The 17,539-nt window shown below is 39.7% G+C and overlaps 1 protein-coding gene across 3 annotated transcripts in view; it reads left to right on the forward strand.

The window, feature by feature from the left end:
* The window catches only part of med1 (mediator complex subunit 1), a 31,361-nt gene extending 16,657 nt beyond the window's left edge, over positions 1-14,704 (forward strand). For 2 of the 3 annotated variants that reach the window (XM_003222553.4, XM_062984483.1), the window contains exons 11-17: positions 561-672; positions 1,667-1,791; positions 3,167-3,285; positions 5,068-5,269; positions 6,621-6,716; positions 6,812-6,917; positions 8,430-14,704. In XM_003222553.4, coding sequence (XP_003222601.1) covers positions 561-672; positions 1,667-1,791; positions 3,167-3,285; positions 5,068-5,269; positions 6,621-6,716; positions 6,812-6,917; positions 8,430-11,694 — 4,025 coding nt within the window. In that variant the 3' untranslated portion in view covers positions 11,695-14,704. The remainder of the gene's footprint in view (positions 1-560; positions 673-1,666; positions 1,792-3,166; positions 3,286-5,067; positions 5,270-6,620; positions 6,717-6,811; positions 6,918-8,429) is intronic. The other variant, XM_062984484.1, reaches the window with a different exon arrangement.
* Positions 14,705-17,539: the final 2,835 nt, after the last annotated feature.

Consider the following 17,539-nt stretch of genomic DNA (forward strand, 5'->3'; position numbering starts at 1 on the left):
TTAACTATGAATTGGGCAATTTGCTTGGGGTAACAATAATGGGACTGGTTGCATTCTCTCAGATTCAGAGCAAGGCAAAGGCAAACCTCTTGTGAACAAAGACAACCCTGTGAGAAGTTTGGCTTAGGGTCACCATAAGTAGGAAACAACTTCAACACAGTACAGCAAACAGTAATGACTCAGTGCATTCGTCTGGCCACACCATCTTACTTCAAAGTGCATTCATTTTCTCCCTCTGTAGTGCCGATTGCATTACAACCTCCTATTGTTTCAAACTAAGGAGTAAAATGAAAAGGTGTGAACATGAACTCTTAGGCTTCTGTTGGTTCCAGGCAGGGCCAGAATGAGCAGGTTTTCACACACTAAAAGTAGAGGAAGAATCTATTTGGTCTAGTTTTCTCTGCTGCAATTAGTGAGAAACATAGCTTATCTAAGGATATTATCCTTCACAGAAGTAGAAACTTCATATATCACACACATTGTGCAGTATCCAATTTCTAACTCTTTGCTTTATAGTATGTGTTTTGAACTACAAGTTTCTGAATATTTTTTACTCTCAGTTCCTCGAAACTTGGGCATGAACGTATGTGTTACAATTGAAGGAACCTTAACTATGAACAAGCTTCCAATTGCTCCTCTGATTATGGGGTCTCATCCTGTGGATAACAAAGGGTAAGAAAAAAAACACAATTTGTAAGTTTATAACAGATTGATATTTTCATGGATTAAAATAATTTCTTAAGGTGAACAAAATACAATATTAGATTAAATAGATTTTCTCAGCGTACATGTTATTTTTTCTTTAGTAATAATTTAATCTGTGAATGATAGTAGGCAGAAACAATGAGGGCTGAATTCCTTAATTCAGAACAATTCAGCAAGAAAAGAAATATATTTAAGGTCACTGAAATCGTTGTGGCTCAAATGTGAAATATATTCTTATCATATGAGTTAAATGGGAATCTGATGCCTGCCATTACGTTGGAATGTGCTTCTAGTATCTGAAGAAAACATCTTATCTGTATAGTGTTTTAGATTGCTCTTTTGCTTTATTTGTTTAGCACATGCAGCAGCAAACTCCCGAGGATGCAATACCAACTAATGGACTTCATTTATTTGTTATAAAATTTAATATCTCACTTTTCTAACCTAAAGAGCATTCATAGTTCACGGTCACCAAAAAAATGAATAAGTTAGTTGGATAACCCTTCCTAAAGTTAAAAAATCACAGAATTTAGCAACCCCTATAAGGAAAGGAAGGAGCCCCGGTGGCAAAGTATGTTAAAGCACTGAGCTGCTGAACTTGCAGACCGAAAGGTCCCAGGTTCAAATCCCGGGAGTGGAGTGAGCGCCCGCTGTTGCTCCAGCTTCTGCCAACCTAGCAGTTCGAAAACATGCCAATGTGAGTAGATCAATAGGTACCTCTCCGGTGGGAAGGTAACGGTGCTCCATGCAGTCATGCCGGCCACATGACCTTGGAGGTGGCTTAGAAATGGAGATTAGCACCAACCCCCAGAGTCAGACATGACTGGACTTAAAGTCAGGGGAAAGCTTTACCTTTTTATAAGGAAAGGTCTTGCATGAGTATCCTTTTACAAGCTGTAGACTTGCAAATGCTTTGGGGTGATTATAAATATAATACTGTTGTCAATCCCTTCTTTTTCAGGACACCCTCCTTCTCCTCAATCACTAGCGCTAATAGTGTTGATTTGCCAGCTTGCTTCTTCTTGAAATTTCCAAGACCTATTCCAGTATCTCGAGGTTTCATTCAGAAACTTCAGAACTGCACAGGTAGGTCATAATTTCAAGTAAGGATTTTTGCTATTAGTGATCTAGGGTGACAGTCAACTCTTTTTCACATTCTGACAATCTTTTTCTAGTTTTTACAAAGCTATGACCATATGTTGTTTATTTATTTGCAATTTCAGATCAAGTTTCTCTTGATCTTTCTCTCTGTTTCTCCTTTCTCTCTTTTTTAAATAAACCAAATGTTACTGCTTGCAGTGATGGGATACACATATGTTAACCTGAAAAAAAGATAGAGTAGGATTGAACAGAGTTTTCTGGTAATAATGAAGAAAGATGCTTGCCCTATCTGTTTTCTGCCCATACCTTCTGTGACCAATTTATGCTGATTTTGCTAGCGTTCTCTCAATTTCTATTTTAAAAAAGCAAAATATCTGAATTGAATATATAGTGTTCCCTCGCTACTTCGCAGTTCACTTTTCACTCCCTCGCTGTTTTGTGGGTTTTGAATTAATATTAATGTACACAATTATCTGGTATTTTCTCTGTTTCGCGGGTTTTTGCGGTGTGCAAAGGGTTTTGGAAGGGGGGAAAAGGAGAAATAAAGGGGGGAGGGTAGGGAAGGGTTGGAAATAAAAAAGGGTTATTTAGCTTCCATTCGTCTTCTCTGCCGGTGTACTGTATATCATAACTGCTAAAATAAAGTATAGACTGCATTGTAGTAAATGGTCTGTGGTTTACTCTCCTCCACACATAGAATAAAATTCGCGGATTTTCACTTATTGCGGGTGGTCCTGGAACATAACCCCAGCGATAAGTGAGGGAACACTGTAATCATGTAGCCTCACAGATATTTTGGGACAACCTCTTCTAACCTACTGGCTAGAGCTGCTGGAGTTTGTAGTCCAACAACATCTGGAGGATTCCATGATTCTCTCAAGACCTAGATGACAGATCTGAATCTTGGGGGAAGATGTGAGAAAGCATAACTGGTGAAGAAGAAATATGTGTGTTTTCTTAGTACACAACTGGGTTTATCATAGTTTTAGATCACTTCTTTTAGTACTGCAGTTATTTCCATTCATTCTTACAAGGTCTCAGGGAGGGATATCTCATTATAAAACCTGTTCATAAGAATAGAAAATAGAAAGGGAAGTATTTTAACCAGCAAGCTTGCATCTTGCCTACAGCATCTAGTGTAAATTTGTGGAATTCCAGAAGTTTGAACCAGTGTCTCCCAGAAGCAGGATGCCACCATGAGACCACATTGATTTGTGTTAGTTAGTAAATCAGTCATCCCTATTAAACAGGAATGTGCAAATGTATTAAAGATGAGAAAATTTTGAATAGTTATTTATGGAGAAATTGTTGCATTAAAAACTCTGCTTATAGTTCTCTCTCTCTTTCTACACACCCTTAGGCATACCACTGTTTGACACCCCACCCACATATGTCCCCTTATATGAACTGATTACTCAGTTTGAGCTGTCCAAGGAGCAAGATGCTGGATCATTGAACCACAATATGCGCTTCTATGCAGTAAGTTATTAAGTGGGGAATGGGAATATAAGAATCTTTTTCCATTTATGATTAATCCTATAACTGAATCATGCTCTCTTCCAGAGTGGTTAGGATTTAACTATAGAATTAATATATTCTACATGGTTAGAGAATGCATGACCCTTTTGAGTTTTAGAAAAGCCCTGAAAACATGGCTATGTGCCCAGGCTTTCGAAGATTAAATGATAAAGATGACCCGGACTGATTTACGGCTACAGCACAAGGATTTTGGAGGAATGGATTTTAATCATATGTTTTATATCTTTATATTGTTTTAATTGTTTTATTGGATTTTCATTGCTGTTTTAATTATGTGTAGGCATCGAATTGTTGCCAATTTTGTACGCCGTCCTGAGTCCCTTCAGGTGAGAAGGGCGGGATATAAATGTTGGAAATAAATAAATAAATGACTCCATTCTCTGACTTAACCTCAATACAATAATAATAATAATTTTATTTTTATACCCCACCCCATCTTCCCAAGGGGACTCGGGGCGGCTTACATGGGGCCTAGCCCAGGCAAAACAGACAATATAAAACACAACAATAAAACAAATCAATCAACAATAAAGCAAGTCATAAAACAAATAAGACAATATAAAACAAACATGCTTGATAAAATCCTGGGTTGGCTCCTAAAAAGAACTGGGCCATAAAAGTGCTAGTAGTATCAGATACAGTATTAGATACAACTTGAGAATATCACCTACTCTAGGTTTCAGAAGGCAAAAGGAAACTGAAATAAGGCCTATACGAGCAATCAGAGGAAAGGGGTGGAGCAAGGTTGCTGCTGCTAAAAGCTTCAGTTTTCGTACAATAGGAGTGGTGTTTGAGACTCTTCAATATTCCTTCCCCTCCTTCTGAAATAATGTGCTAATGTCTCTAACCTGAATACTTCATTGGTAAATAGTTAGAGGAGCATGTTGTGGGGGTGCGTTTTTAACATATTTACCCCAGTGACCCTTTGCTTTCTTCAAAGAAATTCTATTTTAGAGCTTTTCACAAGCTAATTCCATCTCTCTCCATCATCTTGCCTCTTTTTCATTCATCTTCATTCCATAGTTCAGCCACCCTGAATTCACATATTTTGCCTGAAATCTTATAGCCATTTATACTACCCATTTAACCCTCATTGTCTCAGTCATGTATAAGGTTTTGTTGTTGCGAGAGTAACATAGTTCTCCTGTGTTCTGGGTGCATAATGTTGTTGGAGCCCCGGTGGCGAAGTGTGTTAAAACACTGAGCTGCTGAACTTGCAGACCGAAAGGTCCTAGGTTCAAATCCTGGGAGCGGAGTGAGTGCCTGCTGTTAGCTCCAGCTTCTGCCAACCTAGCAGTTCGAAAACATGCCTGTGTAAGTAGATCAATAGGTACCACTCCGGCGGGAAGGTAACGGCGCTCCATGCAGTCATGGCGGCCACATGACCTTGGAGGTGTCTACGGACAATGCCGGCTCTTCGGCTTAGAAATGGAGATGAGCACCAACCCCCAGAGTCAGACATGACTGGACTTAACGTCAGGGGAAACCTTTACCTTTTTAATGTTGTTAAATCCATTTCCCACCATCATGGGTGGCTTGGATGTGAAAGGGCTTGAGCTGAATTTAAACCCCGTGCATTAATAACAAGTATAAACTTGAAACAGTGGGGGAAAACAACCTTTTATTCCCTCAAAAATAGCTTTAATTTGCAACTCCTGGGCTGCATATGCTTTTATAGCATTCATCCATATCTTATTAATAGATTGTGTTTTCCTCTATCAGGCTCTGCCAGGACAGCAGCACTGCTACTTCCTCAACAAAGATGCCCCTTTGCCTGATGGCCGGAGCCTTCAAGGAACTCTGCTTAGCAAAATTGCTTTCCATCACCCTAGTCGGGTTCCTCTTATCCTCAATATGATCAGGCATCAGGTAGCTTACAACACACTGATAGGCAGCTGTGTTAAGCGAACAGTCTTAAAAGAAGGTAAGTTCAGCCCAAAGGTACGTTGTTTGGAGTCTTTATAAAGACCTTGATGATGTGCATTGTAGATTTATACAGACTAGGGCAAGAAGCATACAACCCTCTAGTCAAAATACCATCAATCCTAGCCAGGGATTGCAATCTAGCAAGATTGGAAGGGCTACATGATCCTCACTCCTACTGCAGACAGTCGCTACATGTTCATCCTAGATAAATAAAAGATGGGAAATAGATACAGTGATATAATTATGCCAGCATTCATTAGAATATATTGCTTTTGATGCTTGTGTCTTCTACCATTCAAAAGTAGTTCTGATATGTTGTGATGCTACTCCAGCCTTGAATGGAAGGGGTGAGGAATGTATGGTCCTTCAGATGTTGCTGAATTCCATCTACCATCATCTCTTACACTTGGCTGTGCTAAGCTGCGCTGTGAGGACCACATATTCCTCACCTTTGTTTTAATGTCTTATGTTCTGTATTTTCCTGGTGAAACATGTATGGGTTCAGACACTGCATTTATCACTATAAAGAAATTTACATATAGAAATAATGGAACATCTGTAGCGTGGATGTGGCTTAAGCACTTCAGAAAATCATTTTATTGTATTTAAAGCAAATAAAACCCAAATCAAGCCACATGTATCTTTGTCATGTCACTGTCCCGTTTTCTTAGCATATGTAGGGTTCTCTCATGTTTTTCTCAGAATATCTCTGGGATGGGTTCAGCTGAATTAGAATGACTCTTTTGACTGTTAAGTTTATAAAGATTGAGCTTGGGATTTCCACATCTCAAATACAAGTTAGCTAATGTGCTTTAATCAGAATAACATGTCTACCTGAGTCCTAAATGACTGGGAAATTGTTTTCAAGTGGGAGGAATATACACATATGCAATGCTACTTCATATGTGGCCCTTTGCTTTGTCTGCACAGGTTTGATTTCAAAAATAAAAAGGTGACCTGTCTCTATGCAAACAATAACATAGATCTGGTACAAAGATCAGAAAAGGCCTGGCTGGGTATTTTGTTTGAATCTCGATTAGAGTATTGTTTGTTTTGATTGTATCTAGGAGCAGCTGAGTTGTTAGAGGTGTAGGCAAGGAGGACAAAAGGAAAAAAATCTTGTGATAAATGATAAACACGCAGGGAGGTTGAAATTGAAGTTCTTAAATTCTGTTATATAGTTCTTCCCAAGCATCAGCTAAAAATGGTTTGCATGCATACATTGAAACAACCACATAAATGTGTTGACTGAAATTCCAAATGTGTCCCACAGAGGAGACTAGGCCGATTCATGGGAGAGGTCAGTAATAGGTTTTTGATAAATGAGTTTATTCTTTGTTTATTTTTAGATACTCCTGGCATCCTCCAGTTTGAAGTCTGTCCCCTCTCTGACTCCTGTTTCAGTGTTTCATTTCAGCACCCTGTAAATGACTCTTTGGTTTGTGGTGAGTTGCCTATGTTTGACCAAGGGTTTTCAGAATAAGGGTTGGATGGAGATAATCCATTTTCAGTTTAACACCCTTCTTGTCAACGTTTTCAGTGGTGATGGATGTACAAGACTCTACCCATGTGAATTGCAAATTGTATAAAGGGCTCTCGGATGCACTCATATGCACAGATGACTTCATTGCTAAAGTTGTTCAAAGGTACGTCATGCTTCTTAAGCTAGAACAAAAGCTGATCTTTGAAGACTGTGAGTTAAATATAAACCCAATTATTTGGAGGTGTACTTAAATGAAAGTTTGATGAAGGGAGATGATCAGAGGTAGTTTCTTTAATGATAACGTGTTCTGCAAAATTTGTTCATGTAAGGTATTTTGTTTCTTGTGTTCTGGTTTTTTCATGGTGGCAGTATATTTAACAGAGCAAATTCTCAGTAGCAGAACCTGTGCCTTTCTAAAGAAGAAGAACTGTGTCTTATCCTTCTACAATAATGGAATCCTAAATTAGTTTTACCTAATTGCTTCAGAAGTTCAGGACAAGAAGTATTTCATCATTTGAAAATTCATTAACCACTAACTTCACCTTCCAGCCAGGATCGGCTCAAATTATCTATACTATTTCTCAGTAATCAGGTTGTAACCAATAATTCTTAGGATGGTTTGAAGTATCTTTCCACATCTCTATCTTATTAAACATTCTTTGAAATAGGTCAGGTTGTTGCACTTTGTGTAGCCACATACTGATTTCCTGTCACTTCTAGCTGTGCTATTTTTGAGGGTGTGTTCTTTAAATACATCTTGTAGTCGAACATTTGAGGTCAGCCTGTTTAGAAAAGCTTAATTGTTCTTAAGTTTGCACTTTCACAGCATGTTCCTCCTTTAAATCAATTTTCTTTCTTCCAACAGCAGTAAGCTGAGCCTGCTGTTTATCCATGGGTGGCAAAGTTAATAGTTCCTACTTTATAAATATCACTTTCTTGTAGGGATAAAGTGTGTGTAACGTATGCATACTGTTATGTGACAATGCATGATTTTTTATTGACTTGACTTTGAATACCTAGCACTTTGTAAAAAAGATATCAATTCTTCCCTTCAAATGTACACATACATTATGCACACTTTGGCTGAAATGATACCTGTTACAAGTATATGATCAGTAAAGTCGATGTAAAAAAAGTCTATCTCTTCTGCTTAATGTGCCTTCTCTACTCCCTGGAAAAAGAAAAGAAAATTAATACATTGCTCAAATTTATGTGGATCTGAATTAATTTATCTGAGCTTTAAATTTGCATTTTATTGGTGTGGAATATACATATAAAAGACAGACTCCATATATTCTATACTATATTTTCTCCCACTGTTAATTGGAGAAAAATTTGCAGAGCATTTTACTAAATTCATGTACATTTTCTACACATTTTATATCTTATTTGTTCTGTTCATTGAATGAAGAGAAGGGAAGCAAGAGGACATTCCCAGGAAGGAAGAGGAGGAGGAGGGGATGCTAAAGTAGAGTGATCTTCCTTTTCCCACAAGAAACCAGTGTCATGCCTTGAACACTGTATTTACTTTTCATGTATTTAAAATATGTATATGTTGTTCTTCACCTTCTGTTTAAGGGGAAAAGCCCTATGGCTGTATACATTTGTCCATTATTTTTGAACATTTACAGAGTAATGACACAAAGCTAATTTTCTTGCGTGTCATGTCTTGCAGATGTATGTCAATTCCTGTGACCATGAGAGCTATTCGGAGAAAGGCAGAGACAATCCAGGCGGATACACCAGCCTTGTCCCTAATTGCTGAGACAGTTGAAGACATGGTTAAGAAGAACCTGCCCCCTGCTAGCAGCCCAGGTTATGGCATGACCACAGGCAACAACCCCATGAGTGGCACCACCACCCCAACCAGCACATTCCCTGGGGGGCCCATCTCCACTTTGTTCACCATGAGCATGGGCATAAAAGAACGGCATGATTCAGTGGGCCATGGGGAGGACTTCAGCAAAGTGTCACAGAATCCCATTCTTACAAGCTTGCTACAAATCACTGGAAATGTGGGCTCCACCATTGGCTCCAGTCCCACTCCCCCGCACCACACACCTCCCCCTGTATCATCTCCTGCAAGCAACACCAAGAACCATCCTATGCTCATGAATCTGCTGAAGGACAATCCAGCTCAAGATTTCTCTACTTTGTATGGGAGCAGTCCACTTGAGAGACAGAATTCCTCTTCTGGTTCTCCTAGGATGGAAATGGGACCAGGGACCAACAAGCAAAAGAAGAAAAAGTCACGTGTCCTAGTGGAGAAACCTAAACATCAGACAGAAGATGATTTCCAAAGAGAGCTGTTCTCCATGGATGTTGATTCACAGAACCCCATCTTCGATGTCAATATGACCACTGACACTTTAGATACTCCCCATATCACTCCAGCACCCAGTCAGTGCAGCACTCCACCCACAACCTATCCACAGTCAATATCCCACGCCCAGCCCAGCATTCAGAGGATGGTCCGGCTTTCTAGTTCAGATAGCATTGGTCCTGATGTCACAGATATCCTTTCCGACATAGCAGAGGAAGCATCCAAGCTACCCAGCACCAGTGAAGACTGTCATCCTATTGGAACACCAGTAAGGGACTCATCCAGTTCAGGGCACTCTCAAAGTGCTCTATTTGATCCTGATGTTTTTCAGTCAAACAACAGTGACAACCCATACACCGATCCAGCTGACTTGATTGCTGATGCTACTGTGAGCCCCAATAGTGACTCTTCAAATCAGTTTTTTCCTGATGGTGTTGATTTCAATCCTGATCTCCTAAACAGCCAGAGCCAGAGCGGTTTTGGAGAAGAGTATTTTGATGATAGCAGCCAGAGCGGAGATGCTGATGACTTCAAAGGTTTTGCACCACAAACGATAAGTACTCTGGGCGTTCAAGTGCTGGGGGGAGATGGAGGGGAAAGTAAGTTCAAGGCAAGTAGCCAAACGGACACAGTCGACTTTAGTATTATCACAGCTGCCAGCAAAGCTCTGGGAACCTCTGATGTCATGGAGCATCATAGTGGAAGTCAGAGTCCCTTACTGAGCGCAGGAGATTTGGGGAAGGAAAAGTCACAGAAGCGGGTCAAAGAGGGTAATGGATCTGGGAGTTCTTTAACGGGCCCTGGGATGGATGGCAAGGGTGGAAAACGCAGCCGCACCCCATCCAGTGATGGGAAAAGTAAAGAAAAGGTCCAGAAACGGAGGAAGGTAGAGCCCGAAGGCAAATCTCCCTCTCATAGTTCATCCACCAGGCCTTTCACCCCACCATCAAGCACAGGTGGCTCAAAATCTCCTGGAAGTTCAGGCAGATCTCAGACGCCCCCTGGGGTAGCTACTCCTCCCATCCCCAAAATCACTATCCAGATCCCCAAGGGAACAGTGACTGTTGGCAAACCCTCCCATGGGCAGTACACAAGCAGCGGCTCAGTGTCTTCTTTGAGCAGCAAAAGTCATCACAGCCATTCTTCATCCTCCTCGTCCTCGTCATCCTCGTCATCTTCGTCGTCTTCGTCTTCCTCATCGGCTTCCGGCAAAATAAAGAGCAGCAAGTCGGATGGGTCTTCCGGGTCCAAGATGAGCAGCAGCCTCTACTCGGGCCAAGGCGGCTCTGGATCAGGTCAGTCCAAAAGCTCCACCCAATCAGTGGGCAAGCCCGGGTCCTCCCCCATCACAAAACACGGCCTGAGCAGCGGCTCTGGAGGTACCAAGATCAAACCTCAAGGGAAGCCTTCATCGCTTATGAACCCTTCCATGAGTAAACCAAACATTTCTCCTTCTCATTCTAGACCCTCGGGCGGTTCTGACAAGCTGGCCTCTCCGATGAAACCCGTTCCAGGTACTCCCCCGTCATCTAAAGCAAAGTCCCCAATTAGTTCCGGTTCTGGAGGCTCGCACATGTCTGGGACAGGATCAAGCTCCAGCATGAAGTCCTCTTCAGGGATGGGATCCTCCAGTTCCATGTCTCAGAAGGCACCCCCTTCAAATTCTTCAGCAGGATCTTCATCTTCCTTTTCATCTGGAAGTTCTTCCATGTCCTCCTCTCAGAATCAGCATGGAAGTTCCAAAGGCAAGTCTCCAAGCCGAAACAAAAAGCCATCTTTAACTGCTGTCATTGACAAACTCAAACATGGTGTTGTCACTGGTGGTCCTGGCGGGGAAGACTCCATGGATGGACAGATGATCCAGAGTTCCAGTTCCTCAAGTCACTCCATGTCCTCCAAACACAACTTGTCTGGAAGTGAATTGCAGGGAAAACGGGAAAGAAGTGACAAGGAAAAATCCAAAGTTTCTGTTTCAGGAGGCTCATCCGACTCTTCCAAGAAGACATCCGATTCAAAGAATGTTGGAAGCACGGGAGTGGCCAAGATAATCATCAGTAAACATGATGGTGGCTCTCCTAGCATTAAAGCCAAAGTCACCTTGCAAAAACCCGGGGAAGGAGGTGGGGACAGCTTAAGACCTCAGATGGCCTCTTCCAAAAGCTATGGATCACCACTGATAAGTGGATCTACTCCCAAGCACGAGCGCTGTTCTCCCAGCCACAGTAAGTCTCCTGCATATACCCCTCAAAACATTGACAGCGAGAGTGAGTCAGGTTCATCTATAGCCGAGAAATCTTATCAAAACAGTCCTAGCTCTGATGATGGAATTAGGCCTCTTCCAGAGTACAGCTCAGAAAAGCATAAGAAGCACAAAAAGGACAAGAAGAAACTGAAAGACAAAGACCGAGACAGGGATCGAGACAAGGAAAGAGACAAAAAGAAAACTCACAGCATTAAGCCAGAGAGCTGGTCTAAATCTCCCATCTCTTCAGAACAGTCTCTGTCTATGACAAGCAGTGCCATTCTTACATCAGAGAGGTCATCCAGGCCCAGCCCTGATTTTTCTATTGGGGAGGAAGATGATGATCTAATGGATATTGCCCTGATAAGAAACTGAAAATATTTGAGGAAGTAGAGTAAAAGAGCTATTTCGTTGTTGGGGAGGGGGGGGTTAAATTAATGAGTGCATGGCACTCAAATGGGCTAAACTTGGAAATTTGGAAAAAATAATCCAAATTTGAAAAACTCTCAATGCATAGACTAATAAGAAAAATATTTTTAAAGCTCTTGGAAGCTTAAATAAATACACATACATGCTTCCAACTAATAGATTGGATTTGATTTCCAGAACTGAAACTCGAGCACATACAAAAACATTTCACTGTTTTTAGGAGAATCAGATTCTTTGAATGTTTCAATAATATTTCCATTTTTGTGTATTTTTAAATATATATATATTAGCATTTAAATTTTAAACTGTGCTTTTTAGTATTCCCCCTTAAAAGTATTTTCACTGAAAAATAATTGTTAGAATTCATTTCGTGCCAGATATTGTCCCGCTTCCCTATGGTTCTGACCATCTCCTGTTAAAAATGATATTCTGCTATAGACACTGTGTACAACACCTAGCACCATTTGGGACTGTCATCCAAAAATTGAAGTATTTTAATATTTATGTGTTAAACCTTAACAGTCATTTGAGTTAAAGCATTTTCCTTCGTCCTCATGAAAGGTTTGATTGCTTTCATGTATGTTTTCTATGTATGTCTTCTGTATTATATTTTAGTAGCAATTGCTACTGTGTTCTCCAACTTGGGAAGAAAAAGAAAGGGTAGGTTTAGTCAGAATTAGGTGAGCAGAACATTTTGTACTTCCTCAGCTGAAATATAAGTTTTGAAACATTTGAGAGAATAGAGTACTGTTAAATTAAAAGGTGGTATGTCTATTGTGAGAGAAGCACTGCAGCATGGCTCTTTTACACACCAGAAATATCGGATACTTGAAATCACATAAAAAGGAATAAATAATGTAAGCATTGGTAGTTGATGCACAAGGAGTAGCTTTATCACTTCTTCCTCCTATGTGATATAAGGATTTTTCTGGAACATTGTGGAAAGTATCTGCACTGAAAATGAGGAGAGAGACTATGTGTAAGCTACTATGTTGTATGATTCCTATCCTTATGGGCAAAGAGAAATGTCCTTGAACTTTTTGTTTATCACTTGCCATCAGTAGCTAAGAATCTCATTTGGAACTTATGACTGACATAAGCCATGTGCAAAGTCTTTGTAGATCCTAACGGAGACAGATGGATCTGTCTCTGAAAGCTGATGCCTCATGCTCTTCAGTATCTGTGCATGGAATAGTAAATATTGCCCAAATCCTAGAGAACAGAGTAGCCATTGATCACAACAGAACTCCCTATGTCTAAATTGAGGATTGACAAAATACACAGTCCATAACATTGGCCCATGCACTCCCAAATGTTGGCATCTAGCAAGTTATTACAGAATGCATTTGCCCAACATATATCCTCTTAGTTGTGACCCCCCCCCCTTTTGCAATGTAATTTGTTCTAGATTTATTGAACTACAACTTCCACCGCTATACTAGATTTCAGTGATAAGATTTGAAGTCTTAATACATCTGGTGTGAACCAGATTGGAACAGGCTGCTGCAATGTATCATGTACACAAGACACACAAATTGCAATTTTCATGACTTCGATTTCTGTTTCCATTGTTTTCAGCACAAATTGCATTGTTTTATCATTGTAAGAGAGAGGTCATGAATATGTAAGACACAAAGGTCTATGAAACACAAATATGTTGTAATGTCCCTTACAATGAAGCCAGATAGTAAGACTGTTATTGTGTGTCTGCTTAGGTCACAGTAGGTCTATTTAATTGCCACAGTGTTATTTTCACTTGGGAAAGTTGACTTCTGACAGTTAGTGTGTATTTCACTAAATGGGAAGCTTATTATTCAAAAGTCTTGAAAAAACTTACTTCATCCTTGCAGCAACAGAATGAATGCAAAATGAAGCACTTTTCAAAAGCTGTTGGTATCATTTGCATGGAGCTATTATGTTTTCAAGGGTAATGTCTGTGGGAAACAGTGAGATATAATTGGTCTTTTCAATATAGAATGCTTATATTACTGAAGGAGATACTGGTTTTTGGACTATAGTCCTGTTAGATCTTTCAAAGTGGCTGTGGTTCCAAAACCAAATGTTATGAATTATTTTTACTATGTTTTTAAATTGATAACTGTCTTGGTTCAATAGCAAAATGCTGACTGAGATAGAAATGTTCATTGGGCTAAAACAGAGTTTCTCAAACTGCTCCTCCAGATGTTTTGGACTTCAGCTGGTAAGATGGCTGGGATTCCTGGGAGCTGAAATCAAAAACACTTGGAGGAACAGAGTTTGAGAAACACTGGGCTAAAATATAGACCCCTCACCCACTGTGCCAAATCCAGTCATGAAGAGATTCCATCTCTGTTCCGTCAGAGACACCATGCAAGGCTGCTATTGGAAAAGGGAGGGTATATACAGACTTTCTGTTATATGTGCTGAATGCTCAGGTTTATGGGTATTCAGCACATGTAGGAGCATATGGTCCGGAGAGGGGGTGCCATGGCATCCTACAGAATTATTCTGTGCATATATCAGAGCAAAATGTGTTCATTGTGACTCCAAAGCCTGAAATCATAAATTAAGAACAATTTTGAAACCCATCTACTCTGGAAATGGAGAAAGATAGTCTGTAATCCAAGTTTTCCCAATCAAAATTAGAGTGTGTTCGTACATTACATAGTTCTGTATTAAAATCTTATCTTTATTTCTACAAATGTATTTAATTGCTGACAATATTTTATATCCTCCAGTATTGTAAAGACAGACATTAGTGAGGAAGGGCCAAACCTTTTAATCCCAGGTAGAATCACTTAGATTACAAGGTTGTGTTCTTCCATTTTTAACCCCCCTTCATGTAAATAGTATGTCAGCACACTTTCTTTGTGAACACTTGTGTAAATACTGCTGGTGATTCATGGAGTGGGGGGTTTTCTGAAAATATTTTAAGTAATTGTTTGTTTTACATGGAAATAAATTTGTTTGGTAGAAACATCTGCTTTATCTCAATTATTGCAGTTAAGTGTTGTACTGTATGGGAGACGTTTTATAATAAAGTACTGAACTGAAACTGAAGAAATTAAACACTTGTAGTAGAACACTTAATGCCATGTACCCTGTTTCCCCTAAAATAAGACATCCCCAAAAATAAGACCTAGTAGAGGTTTTGCTAAATTGCTAAATATAAGGCCTCGCTCAAAAGTAAAACCTAGCAAAGTTTTTGTTTGGAAGCATGCCCAACGAACAGAACACCAGAGCATGCAGGATCGGTAAATGTATGTACCACAGAGTGTTGTACATGGAAATATTGGTAGTAACAAGAAATTCTTGATAGGATTTACAGTTTGTCTGGTTATGCTGGTTTGTGATGACAACTACTGTACTGTTCATTTTTTGTTCAACAATAAATGTGAATTCTTCTTCATGGAAAAATAAGACATCCCCTGAAAGTAAGACCTAGCGCATCTTTGGGAGCAAAAATTAATATAAGACACTGTCTTATTTTCGGGGAAACACGGTAGCACTAAATAGAAGGAGCAGTCTATTTTCCAGCGGAAATAGACTACAGTACAGGAGTGTGAGTGACCTATCAATACCCTCCAGCTCATAATTGCTTATATCAGCGATAAGCAGTTTGTATCTTTTAAAAATTGGGCTATAATTCTCATCAATTCACCTTTAATTATAGAGTTGTAGACCAACTTTTGGAACGCCTCAAGTTGTTACACACTTTGTCCTGATCATTGAGCCTGTTGTAACTTACTGCATAAATATGATACACTAATTTTCAATCACATGTCCATGTATTTACAATTGCAATATGTTTAACTTTCTCTGGTGCCATCACTACCCATTTAATATACTGTAGTTTTAAACTGGTATAGAAGAAAATGGTTTTGCATGATGCTTGAGTCCATAGGAAATCCTGGAATCAGTTTGAGGCCTAGATGGTGATTATGCAAACCACAGAGCACTGGTGCACATTAAGGTCTTTCTTTACATGCTTTTGTGGGAATTTTTATCTGTCCACCTCAGTTCAAAGCTACCTTCGAACAGCATTCAGTGGTCAGTGTAGATGGGGCCTAAACCTGCTCTCTGTGTCCTTTTGTTCCTTACTGGTGTTTAGAATCTTTGATTTGCTTTCCTTTAAATAAATTCATGTACACGATTTAAACCAGTCAAAAGAATATCTGGAAAATGATGGGGACAGGTTGCAGATTATTATGGGAAGGTAACTTGCTACACACCTCTGTGTTGTTAACTGCTGTCAGCTTATGATGATTCTGTGCATAAGAGACTTCTAGATCACTGTCATCAGCCCTGCTCAGATCTTGCAGATTCAGGACTGTGGCTTCCGTGTGTGTGTGTGTGTGTGTGTGTGTGTGTACATCAAGTTATTTACTGGCAATCCTATGGATTTCATAGGATTTTCTTAGGCAAATAATACTCTAAGGAGGTTAGCCATATTAACTGTATTTATTCTACAGTGTAGATGCACCCAGGGACTGGCCTCTTTAAATCTCTTTCTCGTTGAATTCCCCCCCCCCCCCCCGCCTCCTGGCAATGAAGCAATCATAGGACTGCAAGCTGATTGGGTGAAAGCGTCTCCAAGCAGAAGTTGAAACAGAAGTTGCAGCAGACAAGCTTTTTCCTAGAGGGAACTAGAGCTATTATTATTTTTGTGCCCAGCTGGAATGCTGGTAAGATGGACTAAGATGCAGAGAAATAAAGATTTTTTTTTTAAAAAAAGTTTTACTTTCCAAGCTTTAAATAACAAACTTTACCATTGCTTAAAGGAACTCAATTGTAGAACTGGTGGAAAATCTAACTGAAATAACTTGTGCTTATAAGTCATCCTTATTAAGATGCGTCCAGTGCTGCCTGAAAAGTTGTCTCTACTGCAGTTCTTCTGCCTGTCTAGCTGTTTTCCAGCCTCACCCTCTTCTTGAAGAATGTATTTAGCCTACTAATCAGTGCTCCCCAAACTCTGGTCTTCCATGTGATTTGAACCACAGCTCCCAGAATCTATCATTGACCAAGGCAGCTGACGCTCCTGGGAGTTGAAGTTCAAAACACCTGGAGTGCTAACATTTGGGAATCGTTGCAAAAATAGGATTTAAAATGCTACACACAGTGTTTTGTGAAGTGCACCTAAGAAACTTCAGTTATAGCTTTTGGCAAGAATTCTGCTCCCACCTTTTTTTTTTTAACAGAAAATGCTGTATAATATTCTAGTTTGTACACTACTAGACTATTCTTTCCTGTGTTTGCAGAAGTACATCTTACACTGTAGAAAGCTGTTTGACATCACTTTAACTGCCATGGCTGAATGCTATGGAAGCATGGGAGTTGTAGTTTGATGCACACTTTGGCAGAGAAGGCTAAAGACCTTGTAAAGCTACAACTCCCTTGATTCCATAGCACTGAGACATGGCAGTTAAAGTGTTGTCAAACTGCATTAATTCTACAGTGATCAGATGTTTAAGCCTTATTGGTCAAAATGTAATATCTCACCAAACTACAACTCCCCCGATTCCATAGCATTGAGCCATGGCATTAAAAAGTGGGGTCAAACTGCATTTATTCCAGATGGTCCCACTATTACCATAAATCATAATGTGAACACTATTGTGTATTGTGTAATCCTACTGTATTCTCAAAATAAGATCCACTGAGTTCAATAGATTGCAGCCCAAATTGTACTTTAAGCATCAGCTGGGGTCTTAACCAAAATGAATGCCTTGCCGTTTTAAAAATAAAATTTAATGGGTATAATTTAATACTTATTATAGTAAATAGCAGGTGATATTTATTAACAGAAGGAAAT

Source organism: Anolis carolinensis, chromosome 6 (genome assembly GCF_035594765.1).
Source record: "Anolis carolinensis isolate JA03-04 chromosome 6, rAnoCar3.1.pri, whole genome shotgun sequence".
Classification (NCBI taxonomy): Eukaryota; Metazoa; Chordata; class Lepidosauria; order Squamata; family Dactyloidae; genus Anolis; species Anolis carolinensis.